Source organism: Lipotes vexillifer, unplaced genomic scaffold (genome assembly GCF_000442215.2).
Source record: "Lipotes vexillifer unplaced genomic scaffold, Lipotes_vexillifer_v1.1 scaffold584, whole genome shotgun sequence".
NCBI lineage: Eukaryota > Metazoa > Chordata > Mammalia > Artiodactyla > Lipotidae > Lipotes > Lipotes vexillifer.
The window spans coordinates 2,657,011-2,675,532 of record NW_006783036.1 but is presented as its reverse complement, the minus strand read 5'-3'; the positions used below and the strand labels follow the sequence as shown (position 1 = coordinate 2,675,532).

The following is an 18,522-nucleotide window of genomic DNA, read 5'->3' as shown; positions in this document are numbered from 1 at the left end:
GCCATATAACAGTTTTACTCCTGTCTCCCTTTTGTGGGGATCATGTGAAATGAAGACAAGGCACTTCTGTGAATTTTAAGTGTGGCTCTGGCTCAGTGTTTCTGCCCCTTTGCAATGACAAGATGACGCCATAGGAGACCCAGGGCACAGAGTCTGGTTGCCTGCCTTTCCTTTGGGAGATGAGCCTCTCTGGGGAAACGTGCCTTCCTTATTTCACCTGTCAGGAACTTCAGCCTCGGGAAGGTTTTTATTCCTAGTGAGAATCCTCTGCCCCCGAGCCAGCTAGTGACATCGATTTCCTATAGGCATTTTGTAGCATCCTTGTGCGTACTTTTCCTTGCCCTGAGCCCCAGCAGGGCCTCGGAGCCCGCACTGCTGTAGGCACGGCCGCTGGCAGGGTCCGTGTAGAGTGCTGGTGTCCTCTTGGCGTGGCCAAAGCCGAAAATCCCCGCACCACCGCCCGAGCACTGCAGTGTCTCTGCTCTGTCTGCCCCGCCCAGCTGAGCCCCAGGGGGCAAGGCACCGTGCAGACCCCAGCTCCCTGCGCCCAACAGGTCACCACCTCTCTGGGCAGATGGGTGCCAGCTGCGTGTCCCAAATGCGCTTTCCCAGGATACAAAAATGAGAAGTGAGACACGGCCCCAGGTGTCAAGGAGGGGAGCCAGGATGGAAGCAAAGAGAATCCGTTCTGGGCGGTCGGATGATAGCACACGCTGCGGGTTGTACTGGCGATGCTGGCGAGAGGCCTGGTCGCGCCTTTAGAGAGACACATAAAGGAAGGCTGGAGGGTAGGGTGGCCACGGCGAGGCGTCCCCACGGCGCCAGGACCTTAGCCCCCAAGAGTGCTGGGCCCCCTGGAGGTGGAGCCAGCCTCTTAGAGGCTCACCTAAGGGGCTTAACCAGCCGGGGGCTCAAGGCAGGGGAAGGGGCGACTGGGAAACCGAGCTGCTCATAGACGGAGCGTCACTCATGGAGAAGGGTGGGTGTGATCTGTGTCGGACAAAGCTGGAGAGGGGGCAGGACCCGTGGATTTTATGCCCAAAACAGTGTGCAGGTGTCACAGTGTCATCCAGAGCCAGTGGCCTCGGCAGGCTTGCGCTCAGGAAGCTCTTCCGGACCCTCGGGGGCTCCTGGGGAAACGTGCGGAGATGCCGCTGCTGGACGGGGCTGACGGGGGCGGCAGGCACAGGGCGCCGCGGGGGCCTGGGTGCCCATCGGGTGGAGGAAACGGAGCCAAGTGTGTGGCTCCCGCGAGGGAGCGGCGCGTTTCCCAGGGTGGTGGAGAGGCTGGGCCAGGCGGCCACGGGGGCCGGTGGGGGGGTCGGGGGGCGCAGGCGAGGGTCAGCGAGACCCTCGGGGCGTGAGGAGGGGCACAGACTGTCTTCCCAGCAGTGACAGAGGAGCGGGGGGCGGCCGGCACCACAGGCAGGGAGGGGCAGCTTCAGGGATGACTGTGGCCCCCGCGTGGCCACAGAGCGGTCACCCACAGCCTGGTGCCCGGCGTCCCGTCGGAGAGGCGAGGCCCAGAGCCGCGCGGGTGAGCCGAGGGGTTGGGGGGAGGAGGGGCTGCTGAGAGCTGAGCGGCCCTCCTGGTCGCTCGCCCCCCTGGCAGGAGGGAGGTGGTGAGCCAGGCGGGGGCGTAGGGGTGGGTGCCGGGTCCCCAGCCCAGGCAGAGGGGCTCGCTGTGGCCAGGAGGGCACGAGCCGGGCACAGGGCGTTGGGGAAGGGGTGCGAGGCTGTGGCTCGGAACCCCAGCTTCCCCTTCACTGGCCTGGGGCCCCGCGGTTAGCGTAGGTACCTCAGCGTTCCCATCAGCCAAGTGGGATCATAGCAGACACTTTACAGGCTGAGCTTGGAATAGCACGCAGCTCACGGCAGACGCACAGAGAGTGGCCGCCAAATGCTGAGGACAGTCAGGGCCTTCCGTGTGCCTTAGCTCACCCGCGCCGTCACAGCCACCCCCGAAGTGATCTCATCCCCACGTCCCACTCACGGAAACAAAGTCAGAAACCCGTCCTGCTCACAGCAGAGCCTGACTTGGCCCAGACCCCAAAGAGAGTGGAGTCCCAGGGCGCCCTGTGGGGAACAGGAGCAGAGCCAAGGGGACCCCACTGACACGTGGGCATACCAGGCCTCCCGCAGGGCCGGCCACGGGGTTGCAGAGTGAGGTGCGAGTTGTGGGGCCGATTGGGGTTGTGTCGTTTGGGGGGAGAGCAGAGAGGCTGTGAGTAAAAGGGTGTGAGCGGCGATGGGGTTTAGGCAAGTCTGGAAAAGGCCGAGAAGGTGACCAGGAGCGAGGGGGCAGATACAGGAGGGCAAGGCTGTGTGCAGAGGTTGGGGGCTGGAGGTGGAGGTTTCCGCGGGAAGCGTCCCGTGATCAGAGCCAGGCTCACGGAGAGTCAGCAGGCCGGAGGCTCCAGGGCAGGGCGTTGCCCAGCAAGGGGCTGGGACAGTCTGAAATGACGCGACGCCCGGGGCCCAGGCGCTGCAGGTGTAGGCCGCGCACGGAGCAATTCCCGGCACGTGGGCTCCCTTCAGGAGGGGCCTCGGGGGGCTGGCCTGGGCCAGGAGCCCTGGAGCCGAGCCCTGAGCGCTGACCTGACCGAGAGTGACTCCGCGCTTTGCATTGCAGTACGCAGTGTGTAGTCAAGCGAGCACCATGAGCCTTCCGGTGGCAGTGGAGACAGATGGGCCTTTATTTGAAGATGTGCAGATGCTGAGAAAGACAGTGAACGAAGAGGCTCGCCAGGTAAAAGTGCACAGAGCTAAGCTGGGTGCGCTCCTTAGAGACTTGCTTAAGACGTGCCTGTGATTTTAGTGATGTGATAGACAGCAGTGCCTCCTGTGTAAGCTAAAGTGAAAAATTCCATGGTGGTAATCTTACAGGAAACCTTTCATCCACATAGCTTAGATCAGATTAGTAGAAACAGCTTTTAAGGATTAAGTATGTGCCTGAAATGTGTTTCTTCATTTACTCTAACAGTAATAATCCCTATTCTTCACTGCAGTCAAATGTTAACGAGAGCAAAGACTCAAAGGTTTGTGGTGATGTCTTCCCCCTCTGCTCCCTCTGCCCCCTTGCGACTTCTGCTCTGGCCCAGAGGCGCCCCTCTTACTTCTCCACAGTTACTGCCGGCCCCCGGGCCCCAGGACATCAGGCAGAGCCCTCATCCTGTCAACAGCAGGGTCACGCTGCCTCGCAGGCCTGTGCCAGGGTCAGGGCTCTGTCAGGACCCTCATGCAATACCCACACTCAAGTGGTTTTGTTTCCACTTTGTGGAGATGCATATTTAGATCACCACCGATCCAAAGAAAGGCCCCTGTCACTAAATGGGGAACCTTTGCGATTTAGGCTTTAAAGAGGGTAGTGGGTGGAGTTCCCACGTATAAGGAGCCTCGCAGTTGCTGTAGGTCTCTGATTGTATCTCCTGTTCTCAATCCTTGCAGTTGATAAAGTGCTAACTGGATTTGGGGATATGGCCCTTTCTGACTCTGAAACTTTAATCCCCTTTGAGCTAAGAATTCCTAAAGACATCCAGCACTACAATTCTGAAAAGTAACAAGTTGGGCTAAAATTATACTGCATACTGAATGCAGATGGTTTCTAGATGATAGTGTCATTCTGAGCTCAGACAGAGAGGGTTTTTTTTTAACCTACTTGTTTTTAACTCAAGTAAATTGTATTCCCCACCTGATCAGACAGGATCAGGCATTACCAAGAGCACAGGCTCTAGACCATGCAGACTGCACTGCCCAACACGGCAGCCCTGAGGCACACGTGACATGTGGCCGTCTGCACTGAGCTGTGCTGCGGCCCAAAACACACACGGGAACTCCCAGGCTTAGTGTGAGGAAAGGACCTAGAAACATCTCCCTCATAATTTTCTGTTACTGATAACATGTTGAAATGATAGTATTTTGGATATACTGGGTTAAATTTTTAAAATATTGTTAAAATAAATTTCATCAGTTGCTTTTCACTTTTTCAATGTGGCTACTAGAAAATCTGGAATTACATATGTGGCTGGCATCGTTTTCCGACCAGGCAGCGCCAGGCCAGATGCCTTTTTCTTGGTGCTTCCAGAGTAAAGCACCTGCACTGGCCCATCCTTGCCTCTTCCTGCCCGGCTAGTTCTTGGCCTTAGGTTAAGATAAAAGCAGGTGGACGCAAACACTAAACATACAGTGCAAGAACATCAGTAACTCGTTTTTTACTTCATCCAGTTGGATTCCATAATTTCCTCGCAATATTCTTAGCAGTGAACAGATTGAATAAAAAACATGAAAATCCTTATCTTTTCCTCTCTCTCTGGGGTGTTAATTTTCCTACTTCTTAATTTTTTTTTAAACTTGGAAAGGAATTTGAGGCCACCTCGTTGATTACCATTTTGGTTTTTTGGCTTCAGGTGGGCTAAAAGACGTGAACACTGGCCTCGTTACTGAAGGCGGTCAGAGGAAATCAAAATCAGGGTCCCTGATACCAGCAAGCCTGCCCGTGGGTTTGTGACCACATATTAGTCTTTAGGTCACTCAGGCCATACAACGTAGAAAAGGAAACTGATGTCTTACAAGCCAGTCTTTACACATTAAATATTTTTAGGGTTGGAGGATTTTTCTTTTTGGTAGGTACATCCTTTGACTTGATAATTAAAGCTAGGAAAAGAATAAACTATGCCCAAAATGTAATGAACGTATTACATAATTACATAATCTATGGACCTATGGCTTCTGATTTAGGGCCTACTCTGTAGGAGATGAAGAACGCAAATTAAAATAGCATTCTCATCTTGAGTAAGACTGCCTTTGAAAGTCAGCTCTGGTATCTCCGTGGTGGCCGATCTTCCAGCGGCCCTTGGAGGAGGGCGTGTCTCCTTCCCTGCAGGAGTCATGAAGGAAGCAGCCTCTGTAGTCATCTACTCATTAGTTCTGAGACACCATGTGTAGACAGGACATTGCTTGGAGAACTCTTTCAGTTTGCTGGTTTGTTTTCATGACTTTTGAAATTAGACTGTATGGCTGAGTTTTCTGTGTAATTGACATTCTTACAAAAATTATCCCCCTACCCATAACCTTTAGATTTCTACAGATCACATTCCTGGGTTGGAAGACTCCATGCTTATTAAGACGTCAGTTCTCCCCCAAAATTGACGCAATCCAGTCAGAATCCCAACAGGCGCTTTTCTTTTTTTTAAAGACATAGACCAGTTAATTCTGAAATTCATATGGAAATGCAAAGGACCTAGAATAGCCAAAATAACTCTGAACAAAGAATAAAGTTGGAAGACTAACGACCCAATTTCAAGACTTACTGTAGATTTCTATGGGTCAATTGAATTTCCCCCAAATATCAAGATAATCCCGCATTTCTTTGAAATGTTTCGAATGTGGGCTCAGGATGCATGTGAGGTAAATGACAGTGTTGCCGGAGAATCAGGAGAGGAGACCCTAATGCTAATGGAATGTACTTGGTTGGAATTTTGTGGAGGAATTCAATTATATATTTACCTGTCGGAACCATGATTTGGGTTTCTTTTGAGAAAATTGTGTAACCCTATATAGAACCTCCAAAATACACTAGTAAAGTTCATGTGAATGACATTTATATCAGAGACATTTAAAATGTTTTACAATTCTCATTTTTAACAGTCGGTCGGGAGGAAAGCAGTGTCAACCATGCAGTTAAGGAAGGTGTAGAAAGACGGAAGGTGGGAAGTGAAGGTATTCCTTACTCAGTACGTAGAAGTGTATTTAAGGCTTTTATATTTAGGAAAAGCACTGACAATGTTATGTACGTGAAGTGTTTTCCCTTTTTCCCCTGTCATTCCAGCTTGTGATGGTGAAGACAAAGAAATCTGGTCCCTCGAGAGATTTTTGATGAGTTCTGTCCTAAATTCAGTAATAAAACGTGCACTCTTCTGTATGACCCACCCCGATGTTGTTTTCCCATTTACTGTATAGATTTAGCCTTTCAGCGCTGCCATTTTGCTGCAGACAGAGGCCGTTTCTCTCCGGCTTGCGCCTCCGTAGGGGCGTCTGGGGCAGCCGTGTCCGTCTGTCTTGTCTGCCCACCGTCAACAGCATGCTCGGCCCACACATCCCTCCACCAGTGTCACTCGTCTAGGGGGACCGTCTGCATGATGTCCCACTCTCCTGCCTCCCCTTTTTCTGATTTTTTTCCCCGCCTTGTCGCTTGTGAAATTGCTCTCTGCTTTACACACTGGTTTTAAATGGCTATGCAGAAAGGCTCAGATGGGTCCATCACATTCTCTGTCCTTCCAGAAGCTTCCGGGGTCATGTTTGCCTTCTCAATTTGCATTTATTGGTTCCAGGCATTTTCTATCAAAATGTTTCTTCTCTTTGGGATGCCTGTTGCAGCATTTATTAAATATTTCACGTATCTGAAAGGCCTGATTTTGTTTTGCTTCGCTTTGCTTTGTTTTCCAGCTCCACCTGGAACGGACATAAAATTCAGGGTAGAATTTCCCTCTGAGTTTTGCATGGGTCGAAGGCAAACACGCTCCACAGATGAGACCACTCTTACAAGGACTGTGACCGTGACAGGCAGTCCCTCGGGGACGGAGGAGCCTCCACAGTCTCCTGACATGCGGGGTTGTCCTGAAGGCATCTTACACTAGTTCCCAGGAGAAAAAAATCCAGAATTCCTGCCTTTGCCATAAATGAACGTTAATATTCAAATAACAGTTCTAGAAATAATCCTAAAATGATGGCGTGGGAAATTCCTTACAAACCTTGATATTATTGAGGTTGTCAGAGATAAATTTGCAAAGAACCCTAAGAAACATTAGCTCTGCAAAAGTGTGCACTTTTCATGTATGGCGTCTGCAAGGCCTTGGCTATTTCATTAACGCAAAGAGAATTACACTTTGCATGTCGTACCACCGATGTTGGCAAGCTGGGTGCTGTGAGGAGTGGTTAGGGATACGTTCTTTCTGTTGTCAAGTGATTGACTTAATACAGGTTTTCTTCTGGTAGGTGTTTGACCACCACCACAAACATAACTTCTCTTTAAATATAATCTCCCCTTTGCTGGAGACACTAAACGGAAAGGAAGACGTGGTTCTGGTTAAAGTTCCTCATGCACTGGCAGCTTCCTGGTACATACATTGTGTCTAGGTGATTTAGGTGGCTTGTTGTTTTGTTTCAAAGATACTGCTATTGATGCAATGGCCCTGCTCCAAAACCAAATAGCTTGTTTAACTATTCTGCGTGGAAATGGACACTTTGGGTGTATAAACGCCCCATATCAGCCCTGCCCTTTCTTTGCAGACACAGATCTCTAAATCCCCATGCAAAAAGGGATTCATGTAGGGTTTTTCTGTTTTGGGGTGTTTGTTTTCGTTTTGTTTTGTTGAGTAAAACCAAAATGTCCTAACTTTAGGGAAAAAATGGAATGGAGATGGGAGTCTTATATCTTACCCTTATTAGGAAATTTTATACAAATAATTAAATACAGTTTTTGTGAATTCTAGAGGGGTTTTCCCCCTACATGACCCATTTAATACCTCTCATTTTAAGTATCTTTTTTCAAATTTGATAGAAGTTTTAGACCTGTTATTTATTGGCTTCGAGTCCAGTTTAAATATGTTATGCGTTCTTTCTTTTTATTTACCTCCAAGGGAAATTTCAACTTCCTGAAATGCTTCTGGAAGGGACATAGCCATAAATTGACTTCGGTAACATTTTGTGAAATAGGAAGATTTTACCATTTACGGGGTTTACTAAAACTGGTGAATTTGCAAAATAGCGGTACTCGATGCTCTGTACAAAACTACGCATTTTAGAAGACCACAATGCCAATATTATGCACGCCGCCCGTGGGTTACTTTTAATAAATGAGGCGTTCTTGGTTAATGAGGGTAATAAGAGACATCCTGCCCTTTGTGTGCTCCAAATCCCCAGGGAGGCGCTGAGCGTGGGCACTGCTGGCTCAGTGCAGAGCGAGCACACTTCCGGGTCGCTGGGTCTGTAGCCAACGCCGTGCTTTTTTATTCTAGGCACAGAAGGACCTGAAGAAAGACCGGACCCTGGTGCGCCGCAAGTCCGAGCTGCCCCAGGACCTGCACACCAAGAGCGCCCTGGAGGCCCACGGCCGTGCTGACGAGCTGGTCCCCCAGGACGGGCGCTAGTTGTGACGCCGTGCGGGCGCCAGCCCTGCTCCGGTCTGTAGGAAGTACACGCTCTGTGTGCCATACAAGTCAGTTACCCTCAAGTCAAGGCTTTCACCAACCCCGTTCTGTAGGCAATAACATCCTTCCGCCTCAGCTCGAGACTAGGAGTTCAAACAATGGTGACCACCCAGGGCCACATGCCGCCCATGGTGTCCCTTGCACGGTCCCAAGTAAGCCGGTTTTCCAAAATCAGAGCTAAGGAAAGCACCCTAGTCATCATCTTCACGTTCTCCCCAAATGGAATTTGCGATCATTTAAGATAGGTGGTCCAATGATAATATCAATGTTTTTCAAATCAAAGGAGCACTTTAAAAAAGTATTACCTATTTTTTAAGACTTTACAACCCTTGAGATTGTTTCCACGTGATTGTTAATGCCAGCAGTTTCTTTCTGGGGTTTTTTGGTTTGTTTTTGTTTTTTAATCTCATTGAAGTGGTTCTTTGCTGTCATCGTTCCAACACCGCTCAACTGGGAAAGTGACACGACAGTCCCCGGCCGCTGTCTTTTCCTAAGGTACTGCTTTACTTTGACCAATACCATGCGTACCACGTCCTGCTGCTTCTGTGTATCGCTAAAGCCATATTTCCAAGTCTGCGGTCCAGGACCAGGATCCGGGAGTGAGCACGTAGGAGAAATTTGTTCTAAAAAGATTTCTCTTGACTGGAATTGGAATTTTAAAGTGATGTGTTCGTGTTTTACTCTTTGCAGAATGATTTCTCTCTACTTACACGTTGTTGCCCTTGAACAAGGCTCTTCAATTAATAAAATTATATTCTCTGAGAATTCCACATTTTGTAGAAAATTAGGACGAGATCATTTTGAGTGAGGCCAGCTCTCGGCCTGATGCAGGCCACCGCTGCCTTTGGGCAAAAGTAGCAGAAACAGCGCCGTGGGCAGGCACCCCCCTCCCCGCAGTGTGGCCCTGAGGGCTTCGTGGAGGCAGCAGCAGCGATGGCTTCCAAGGAGTCTCTTTCGGTTGAAAAGAGCGCACGTAATAGATGCCTCATAAGGAAGATACAGCGTCTTGAGTTTTCATCGGTCTTCAATGCTGCTAAATATTTCAGACTTCCTTGCATGTATTCAGCTTTTTGTTTTTGATGGAACAGCACGAGGAGAAAAATCTCTCAGCTTAATGCTTTGTTCTTTATTTCTCTCCGGGTGGCCAGTATTTTGACTTACTTATCCTGCCTGAAAGCTATTTGAGATGCGTACCGCTGCTCTAAACCAGTGATTCTAGTTTCTTCTGTCTCTGGCATAAGATTCTATAACTTGATGTTAAATGTCTTGATGCATCAAAGGTAAAACGTGGCTTCTTTCAGGATCTGTTTTTCAGCTGAGGTCTTGGGAATCCACTCAGACGTTGTGAGAAGCAGACGTGGTTCCCTGTGCGGCTGTGGTACCTGCTGCCCGTTGGTTTCACTTAAATCCTTTGATGATGTCTATTTCCTTGTTTCCGGTAGGAAAATCATTTGGAGGGAGGGGATTTCTGGTGTTCAAAGCAAGTGCTAAGTTAGACGCTGCCCCAGCTGAAAGGGGAGAAGCCCTCTGTGTGAGCAGGAGGTATCCATCCGCTTCACCATGATGAAATTTATCATTTAAAAAAAGTTTAGATGCCTTCTCCTTTTGAGGGAAAAAGGGTGCTTTTTATTGTATAAAGCAGCGTCTTATGTATTTTGATAAACCATTGTTTGAACTTCCGTCTTTAGCTGATAGATTCTCAGATATACTTGATTTGGATGTTCTCAGTTATGTTTGCGACAGAGGTTTCTGGGAAGCCTCTCCTCTTGCCCTAGGGAAAAAGCAAAATATCAGTGTTTGGGTGATGTGGAAAGCTCAACGTATAAGAACATCTTTTTGTCCAGGTTTTACTTCTGCTCTTTATTGAAGACAAACATTCACCAAAAAGGGAGAAAAAAAAAAAAAGTTTTGAGAGAAACTAATTTTCTTTGACAAGAGTATCATTTAATATTTTGGCCTATGAAAGTTTTCCTAGTTAGTACTCAGATTCCCTGTGCTAATTGTTCAACTGACATATTATTACATAGATACACTGTTTATTCTGTACCAAGCTGATTTCAAAAGTACTACATTGAAAATAAACTGGTGACTGTTTTTCTTCATAAAGTTCTGCGTTTGGCATCTTCACTCTTTCTGAAATGTATCTGTACATCAGAAATGTCACTATTCCGAGTGTCTTTTTAGTGCAGCTTTAGTATGGCTTCCTTTTAATATTGTACATACGTTGTACCTTTGTTTTATGGTAATGAGTAATAAAAATGTAGACTTCATATTTTGTACAAAATGTCCTATGTACAGAATAAAAAAAGTTCATAGAAACAGCAAAAATAGGTAAGTGGCACAATTATTTTTCTTTAGAAAATATCTGTAACTTTATGCTTTAGTGAAATGTTAAGTACCTACATATTTTTTAACATTTTGTAATTCAAAACTCTCTGTTTTGACATATTGTTTATGAAGAGAAACTTCATACACTTGCCATTTAATATGCTCTTTTATCTAATTTAAAAAAAAAAACTCTAAAAATGGTGTATTATATGGACTAAATAAAGAACATGTGAATTTTACTGCTCATCATGACGCTAAATTTAGCCATGGTGTTGGGCAAGCCGGTTCCGATCTCTGTCCGGCGACAGTTAGGGGCAGGGCAGCCCCGCCAGGGATCCCGGCTGGAGTCCCTCGCTCAACACTGGCTGGGCGCCCACGCCGCCGTCCATCACAGCCACGTCTTTGCAGAGCCTTCTGTAAGGTCATTTTTCTACTTTTCTAATGGGAAAAAGTAGAGATGACCTTTTAACGACCACCTCTTGTTTTGCGAGTAGGCAAATGTGCATCAGAACACAGTTTATAGAAATGGAATTATTTGAGCCCTAACCATGGTGTTTAAAATTATTCTTGAAGAGACACTGAAGTCTTGAGAACAGAGTCGTGTGCCTAAGAATATGTGTTTGGGATCCTAGCTGATCCACCCACTTCTTACTGGGGGCCTTGCTGTCCTCACCGGGTGCTGTTACCGAAAGGTCGCTGGGGGCAGGCCCAGGATCAAGTTGCTCCGTCCCGTCACTGCAATGACCTGGGCCTCCCAGCAGGTGGGCTGTGACCCAAGGCCCTCAGTTCCTTTATCTGCCAAACGGTCCCTGTGACTCCCTCCACCCCAGGACAGAAGTGCAGAAGTCGCCCTTGAAGCTAGGGTGTCTAGGAAGGGGAGGTGTCTAGGTAACCAGTCGTCTCGGTTATCAGTCTGGCAAGGTAAGGGCCCAGGCAAAGTCTCCAGGGTGGGAATCTCTGGCAAAAGAGACTTCCTGACTTCACTTACTCGTTCATAACACGATGAACAGGCCCACTGCCCAAACCAAGGAGCAATCCAGTAACCGTAACTTACATCTACGTCCCTCACGAGCTTTCTTCTCCAGCCTGGAGACTGGCATGACTTCACCCCATAGCAAGTTGCTTCATGGGTGAGGAGAGCGTAAAAGAGAGCCTGGAGGCTCAGTGAGCGTAAAAGCCACGCCTCCCAATTCCTGGCCCCTTGCTCGTGCCGACGTGATTTGAGACCCCATATCTTTCCCACCTAAGGTGATGCTGGGACCGTGTCGGATCTCTGATGGCTGTGCACGGGTTCCCGCTGCCAGTCTGCACACACCAGTGCTGGGCATGATAAAGGGCTCCCCTGTACTCAAGATGAAAGGGCAACGAGCCGGTTCCCTTGCATTAAAGCACTATCTATCCTTTAACTGACATGCTTTTCCTCCACTCTTGGCATTAAACCTTTAGGAAATGACAAACACAGGACTTCCCTGCTGGCGCAGTGGTAAGGAATCCGCCTGCCAACACGGGACACGGGTTCGACCCCTGGTCCGGGAAGATCCCACATGCCGCGGAGCAACTAAGCCCGTGCGCCACGGCTACTGAGCCTGCGCCCTAGAGCCCGCGAGCCACGACTACTGAAGTCCGCGCACCTAGAGCCCGTGCTCTGCAACAAGAGAAGGCACAGCTATGAGAAGCCCGCGCACCGCAACAAAGAGCAGCCCCCGCTCGCTGCAACTAGAGAAAGCGCATGCGCAGTAACGAAGACCAACGCAGCCAAAAATAAATAAAATTAATTAATTTTAAAATTAAAAAACAATTTTTAATGGCAAACATAAATAGCAGTTTCTTAGTAATTCCCTACTTGAAAACAGTTGGCAATACCGTGTGCCACCCTCCACCCCCCGGAAAAAATAATATGGCAACAGTGCAGATCAGCCTCCTGAATTCTGGGAACCCCTGGTCTAGTTCAAAACCCTTGTTTTACAGAAAATGAAATAGACCCAGAGACAGGAAAGCCCGGAACTAGTGGGCGTTGGCACCCGGTCCGTCGTACATATTTCACGGGATCTCAGAGTTGTGTGCTTGTGGGTCGTCCTTTGTGTTGCCTGCCACTTGCATTCTTTCTAGGTTGAGAATTTTTAAATATCTCTAGGAAAGTGAAAGATTTACTTGAGATAGGCAACAAGCTTCATATGGAAATGTTTTTACTTTAACAAGTAAAAATTTAGGTATTTCCTGAATAGAAAAAAATGCCATATTAAAATCCAAGTTTCTCAGAACATTTGAGGAAAGCTTTTTGGAATCATCCGTGCATTGTACAGGGTGTACCAGAAATGCTCAGTCATTTATAACCACACATTTTCTATTAAAAAAAAAAAAAAAAAAGGTGCCCGTATCTTTCACCCGTTGCTCTTGCAAAACTTGAGTACATTAAAATCGAACACGGGCCGCCTGGAGTGAAGACCTGACCCAGGTGAAGATAGTGGGGAGAATTCCAATCAACAGATGTCTGTGTGCGTGTGGGTGCTGGGCCCTCAGGGTGCCTGGGACGGTCTTGACACCCACACGTACAGGGTCCGGTGCTGGCAGGACGGGCCACACCTGCCTGCCACCTGCCAGCCACGACCCTGCACTCATCTTCATCCCAGGAATTGGTGCTGTCACCACTGCTGGTCAAACCCGGAACACAGCCTGGATTCTTCCTCCACTGGGGATTCTTAAATCCCAGAGACCGCGCCTCCCAGGTACATCTCTGTCCATCTGCCTTGCCCCGGCTTCCGTCATCCCCCAGACAGTGTGACAGCTTTCTCTCCAGAGCATCTTAAATGGTGATCACGTCACCCTCTTGCTTAAAACACTTGAGTGCCTTCACATGGCACTTAAAGCCTGAACTCCTCGCCATGGAGATAAGAATCTCTGATCTGACTCCTGCTGACCTCTGCAACCCGTGTTCATTGTGTTCCATCAGTGGCCTCCATGTCTCACCCGATGACCTCTTTCCCACCGCAGGGCCTTTGCACAGGCTGTCACGCCCATCCCATCCCCCAAAGTGGCCTGGCTGACTTCTTTTTATCCCACCAGTCTAAACAGCAATGCCTTCTCTGAAAGAGTCCTTCTCTGACCACCCTATCAAGTTGGACACCCCCATTACCCTCAGCCCACCCCCTTTCCTTCAGAGCCCTGATACAATTTGTAATTATATTTGTTTCTTAGTTAAGTGCCTCCACCCTCAGACAGGGACCTCATCTGCTTTTTCATCGTGTGTCCCCAGTGCCCAGCTCTGCCCCGGGTGCAGACTTTGCTCACTTTGTCAGGCGAATGAAGGTGCAAAATGCTGGGATGCCCACCGGGGAGGGGCTGGACCCCTGAAAGAGGCAGGCCGTGGGGGAGTCTCACTCACTGCTCATCCCATCACGGGGTTTACGGGATGTGCCAGACAGTAATGGTGGTGATGAGCTTCACAGACATCCTGCTTCTACGGAGAGATGCCCAACAAGTCAGGATCACGACAGGCAGAGGGTGGGGCGCTGCAGGGGACGTCTCATTGGGCTCCACTCAGTGAGGGTGGAAAATGTTCCAAGCAAAGGGATGTGTACAAAGACCCAGCGATGGGGGAGGCCTGAAGTTTTGCTGGAGCTACACCGTCACCAGAGGGACCAGGGAAAGTGGCCGAGGAATGAGGCTGCAGGTGTCAGCAAGGGCCAGCTTGCTGCGGAATGTGGACCTTAGCCGATAGGCGGGGGGTGGGGGGTGGGGGGTGACGTAAGCCCCTCAAATTGAATGAGGTGGGGAGAGTGGGGGTCCCGTGCAGGAGAGCGCGGACCGGCCGGGAGGAGCCAGAGCCACCTCAGGGTGCAAAGTCTCTGCTACCGCTGGGATTCAGGGCGTCTGGCCGTGGGGACCAGGCGTGAAGCCCCTGCGCTCCCAACGCCCGCGTGTCAAGGAGTCGGGCCGCGATGGCAAGGGAAGGAAGGCTGGTGGCCGAAGGCTGTGCAGGGTCCCCCTGCACAGAGGGTGGACGGGGTGTCCACGCGCTCTCCCACCACCCCAGCGCCAAGCTAGGGGGCAGCCCGGAGACAGAGACTCAGAGGATGCGTGGCCTGCCCTGTTCTTAGCAGGAGCAAAGCTCGTGCCTCACCCGGGTGGCGGGGATCCAAACACTACTCTCATCCTTCACCCACCCCTGCCCGCCCACACCCTTGACCAGACGCAGGAGGCACACAGGAAAGAGAAGCAGCAAGGTGACCCTGAGCTCAGTTGGGTGGCGCTGAATGGTGATGCCATTCGACCTCACGCATTTGGTCCATTCCCTCCACACACGTCCTTGTTGTATTCTGAGCAGGATGGCGCTATCCTCGAGTGCCTCCCCTTGTGCAGAAGAGAATGAATTGAAGATGTAACTAAGTAGCCCAGCTGCCTGGGGCCCGGAGGCAGGTGGGGTCAGGAAGGGTCTCCGGAGGGCTTGGCCATCGGGGGAGGCTGCTGACCTCGGAGAGAGAACCGCTGGGCGTGGTGGGAAGCAGGACTGAAGGTGAGGACGTGGACAGGGGACGTGTCAGCATCCTGGTGGAGACACTTTGGGGTTTAGGAAACCAGAAAACAGGACCTGCTGCAGGGTGGCTGCTCAAGTGTATTTGTGCATCAAGGGGAATAAGCCCATCATGGAGTCTTTGAAGGCGAGAGGGGCCTGGAACCCAGAGCACAAGTGCAGGGGTTGGTCTTCAACAGGAACAAGGACAGATTATCCATTGTAACAGAAGGAAGGCAAGGAGGGAGGAATTCATGTAGATGCATAGATTTGGGGCGGGTAGACGAGCGAGTTGCCCTCTGATCCCCTCAATGTTCAGTGAATTCTGAATGTCCAAATGAGGCTGTACTGAAAGTGAAACCGGTGGTGTGATTCTCTCTGGCCACATGGGAGGCCGGGGGTAGCTGTGCTCGCCCCTCCTCCAGGATGAGGTTTTGCGATTTACCATTAATTCTCCCTGAAACCGGCTCTTTCGAGGATGCTACAGGTGATGACCCAGAATTCACAAGAGATAGCTGGCCTTTCTCTCACTATAAAGGAGGAAAAAGAATGTTTCCTCTGACGGCGCATCCCTGGGGTTGCATCCCCCTAAGCTGTGAAGAGACATCAAACAGGTGATTACCCCGTAATGCCCCCCCGAGGGGCAGCTGGGACAGATGCCAGAGGGCCCCATCCACTCATGGCAGATTTCTAGCTCACCCTCCAAAGCTGGGCTCCAGGGAGGAAGGCGACTTGTAGCCTTCACACTGGGCTGCGATTCCAGCTCCATCCCCCTCTGTGCTCTCATCTGTGAAATGCAGATAATGATTCAGTCCTTGTAGGTGTTTGGGAGGATTAAAGAAATGATCATTTAAAGTGGGCAGAGGGGGCTTCCCTGGTGGCACAGTGGTTGAGAGTCCGCCTGCCGATGCAGGGGTTCGTGCTCCGGTCCAGGAGGATCCCACATGCCGCGGAGCGGATGGGCCCGTGAGCCATGGCTGCTGGGCCTGCGCGTCCGTCCGGAGCCTGTGCTCCGCAACGGGAGAAGCCATAACAGTGACAGTGAGAGGCCCGCGTACCGCAAACAAATAAATAAACAAAAAATAAATAAATAAAGTGGGCAGAGGAAGCTCAGCAGATGGCACCTGCTGTAATTGTTATTGTTATGTGTCCTCGCCCGTTTCACAGTGAGAAAACAAGGGCTCCCGAGGGAAGGGCTCATCCACAGAAAAGTCAGCCACCCTGGTGGGAGGAGCTGGTCACCATGGACCCGAGAAGGAAATTTACACCACAGTGGGGAGGCTGGGAGGAAGTAGCATGTATGTTTATTGTGATGGATATGCAAACTTGTACAACTCTTTGGAAGGGCAATTGGGTAATGTTTAAAATATTAAATATTAAAACTATTTTAAATGTCACGCCTTTGACACTGCAAATCTGCTTCTAGGAATTTAGCCACTGAGACTGTTCATGGTAGCCTTATTCTCCATAGTGAAAAGTGGTAGAAGCCAGAGAATGTATTAAATAAATACAGGTGCATCCTGAGAACTTAGAGCTCCTGGCACATAATGGCTCCATCCAAACCCCAGCACTGAGACAATTAAACTCTAGCCTGGTTCTAGCAGCAGGAGGCTGTGTCCCTAGGATGACCCCAGCCCCCCATTAAAATGCCTGCCTGAGAAAGCCCAAGGCTGCCAGGAGAATTTCCCATTTGCTCCAGCCAACCCCTGACCACAGGCCCTGACCTGCCTTCCTCAGAGCATTTACTAAGAAGGGCTTACAATTATGAACCTTGCTCGGTCCCTTTTGAGGTGTATGTGTACCTTCCACAGCTCAGGGGTGTCTTTCTCAACAACCTGAAAGCCACTCCCTTGAAATGGACTCATCAGGAAGGATAGGGCTTTTATGGAGGGTAGAATTCTGACAGGTAATTATCGGCTAGCAGACACAGCCAGCCCGGTCTCATCTACACTGACCCACCGTTGGTGATTTTTCACTTGAGCGCCACTGCCCACACCCCTCCCTACTCCCTCATCCTCCCTTTAAAACACCAGTCACCTCTGAGGGACTTCCCTGGTGGTCCAGTGGTTAGGACGCAGCGGTCTCACTGCCAGGGGCCCGGGTTAGATCCGTGGTCAGGGAACTAAGATCCTATAAGCCACGCAGCATGACCAAAAAAAATGAATGCAATAAAAACAATTTTTTAATAAAAATGGGCATAAATCAACTATATTAAACACCGGTCACCTCTGCGCAAATCAGAACAGAACTCAGCTCTTTACCCTGCTGTCTGTAATGACTGAATAATATCTATTTTCACCACTTTAACTAATGTTGGCTATATTTATCTTCAACCATCCATAGAATGGAATAGTATGTAAACTTTAAAGAAGGTTTTACATGGGGACTTCCCTGGTGGTCCAGTGGTTAAGACTCTGCGCTCCCAATGCAGGGGGCCCAGGAACTAGACCCTGCATGCCGCAACTAAAGATCCTGCATGCATCAGTGAAGATCCCAAGTGCTGCAACTAAGACCCGGGGCAGCCAAATAAATAAATAAATTTAAAAAAAAAAAAAAAAAAAAAGGTTCTATGTGGAGAAGCACTTAAGAGTAGTGCCTGGCACACATTAAATGTATTAACTATTATTATGGAGATTAACATTTTTTATCTGTTGGAAAAAAGAATGCATTATGGGTGTATACATATATAAAAATGTATTGAGCCGCAGACTTAAGATTAGTATATTTTATGCTTTCAACTGTTCCATAAAAGTTTTTAAAAATGGAGACTGTGGGGCTTCCCTGGTGGCGCAGTGGTTAAGAATCTGCCTGCCAATGCAGGGGACATGGGTTCCAGCCCTGGTCCAGGAAGATCCCACATGCCACAGAGCAACTAAACCTGTGTGCTACAACTACTGAGCCTGTGCTCTAGAGCCCGCGAGCCACAACTACTGAGCCTGTGCTCTAGAGCCCGCGAGCCACAACTACTGAGCCTGCGTGCCACAACTACTGAAGGCCATGCGCCTAGAGCCCGTGCTCCGCAACAAGAGAAACCACCGCAATGAGAAGCCGGTGCACTGCAACGAAGAGTAGCCCCCGCTTGCCACACCTAGAGAAAGCCTGTGCACAGCAACAAAGACCCAGCACAGCCAAAAATAAATTAAATAAAATAAATTTTTAAAAAAATGGAGACTGTGTTAAAACTATATGTTCTTACATGGAACGTTATTCAAAATACATGTTTAGATGAAACAAGCAAGTTCCAAAACAGTTTGCTTAACAGAATCATATTATATGCATACACATATATAATATCCCCAAACAGAATATATCATATACTATATATAATGTCAGTATGTGCAAAAAATAGATAAATATTTCAAGAGCTTATATATTTCTGGAATATGTGCACTAATTTTACAAGTGTACATTTTACAAGTGTACATTCCTGTTCCAGGTTGCAACACTTGGAATCAGCCAGGTATTGATGCAAGACGC

At 49.2% G+C, this 18,522-nt stretch overlaps 1 protein-coding gene across 3 annotated transcripts in view; it reads left to right on the top strand.

Moving 5' to 3' along the window:
• Positions 1-8,147, top strand: part of PPP2R5C (protein phosphatase 2 regulatory subunit B'gamma) — a 117,674-nt gene extending 109,527 nt beyond the window's left edge. For 2 of the 3 annotated variants that reach the window (XM_007455629.1, XM_007455628.1), the window contains exon 13: positions 8,016-8,147. In XM_007455629.1, the coding sequence (XP_007455691.1) occupies positions 8,016-8,147 (132 nt within the window). Of the gene's footprint in view, positions 1-2,632; positions 2,750-8,015 lie in introns of all 3 variants that reach the window. The other variant, XM_007455627.1, reaches the window with a different exon arrangement.
• Positions 8,148-18,522: the final 10,375 nt, after the last annotated feature.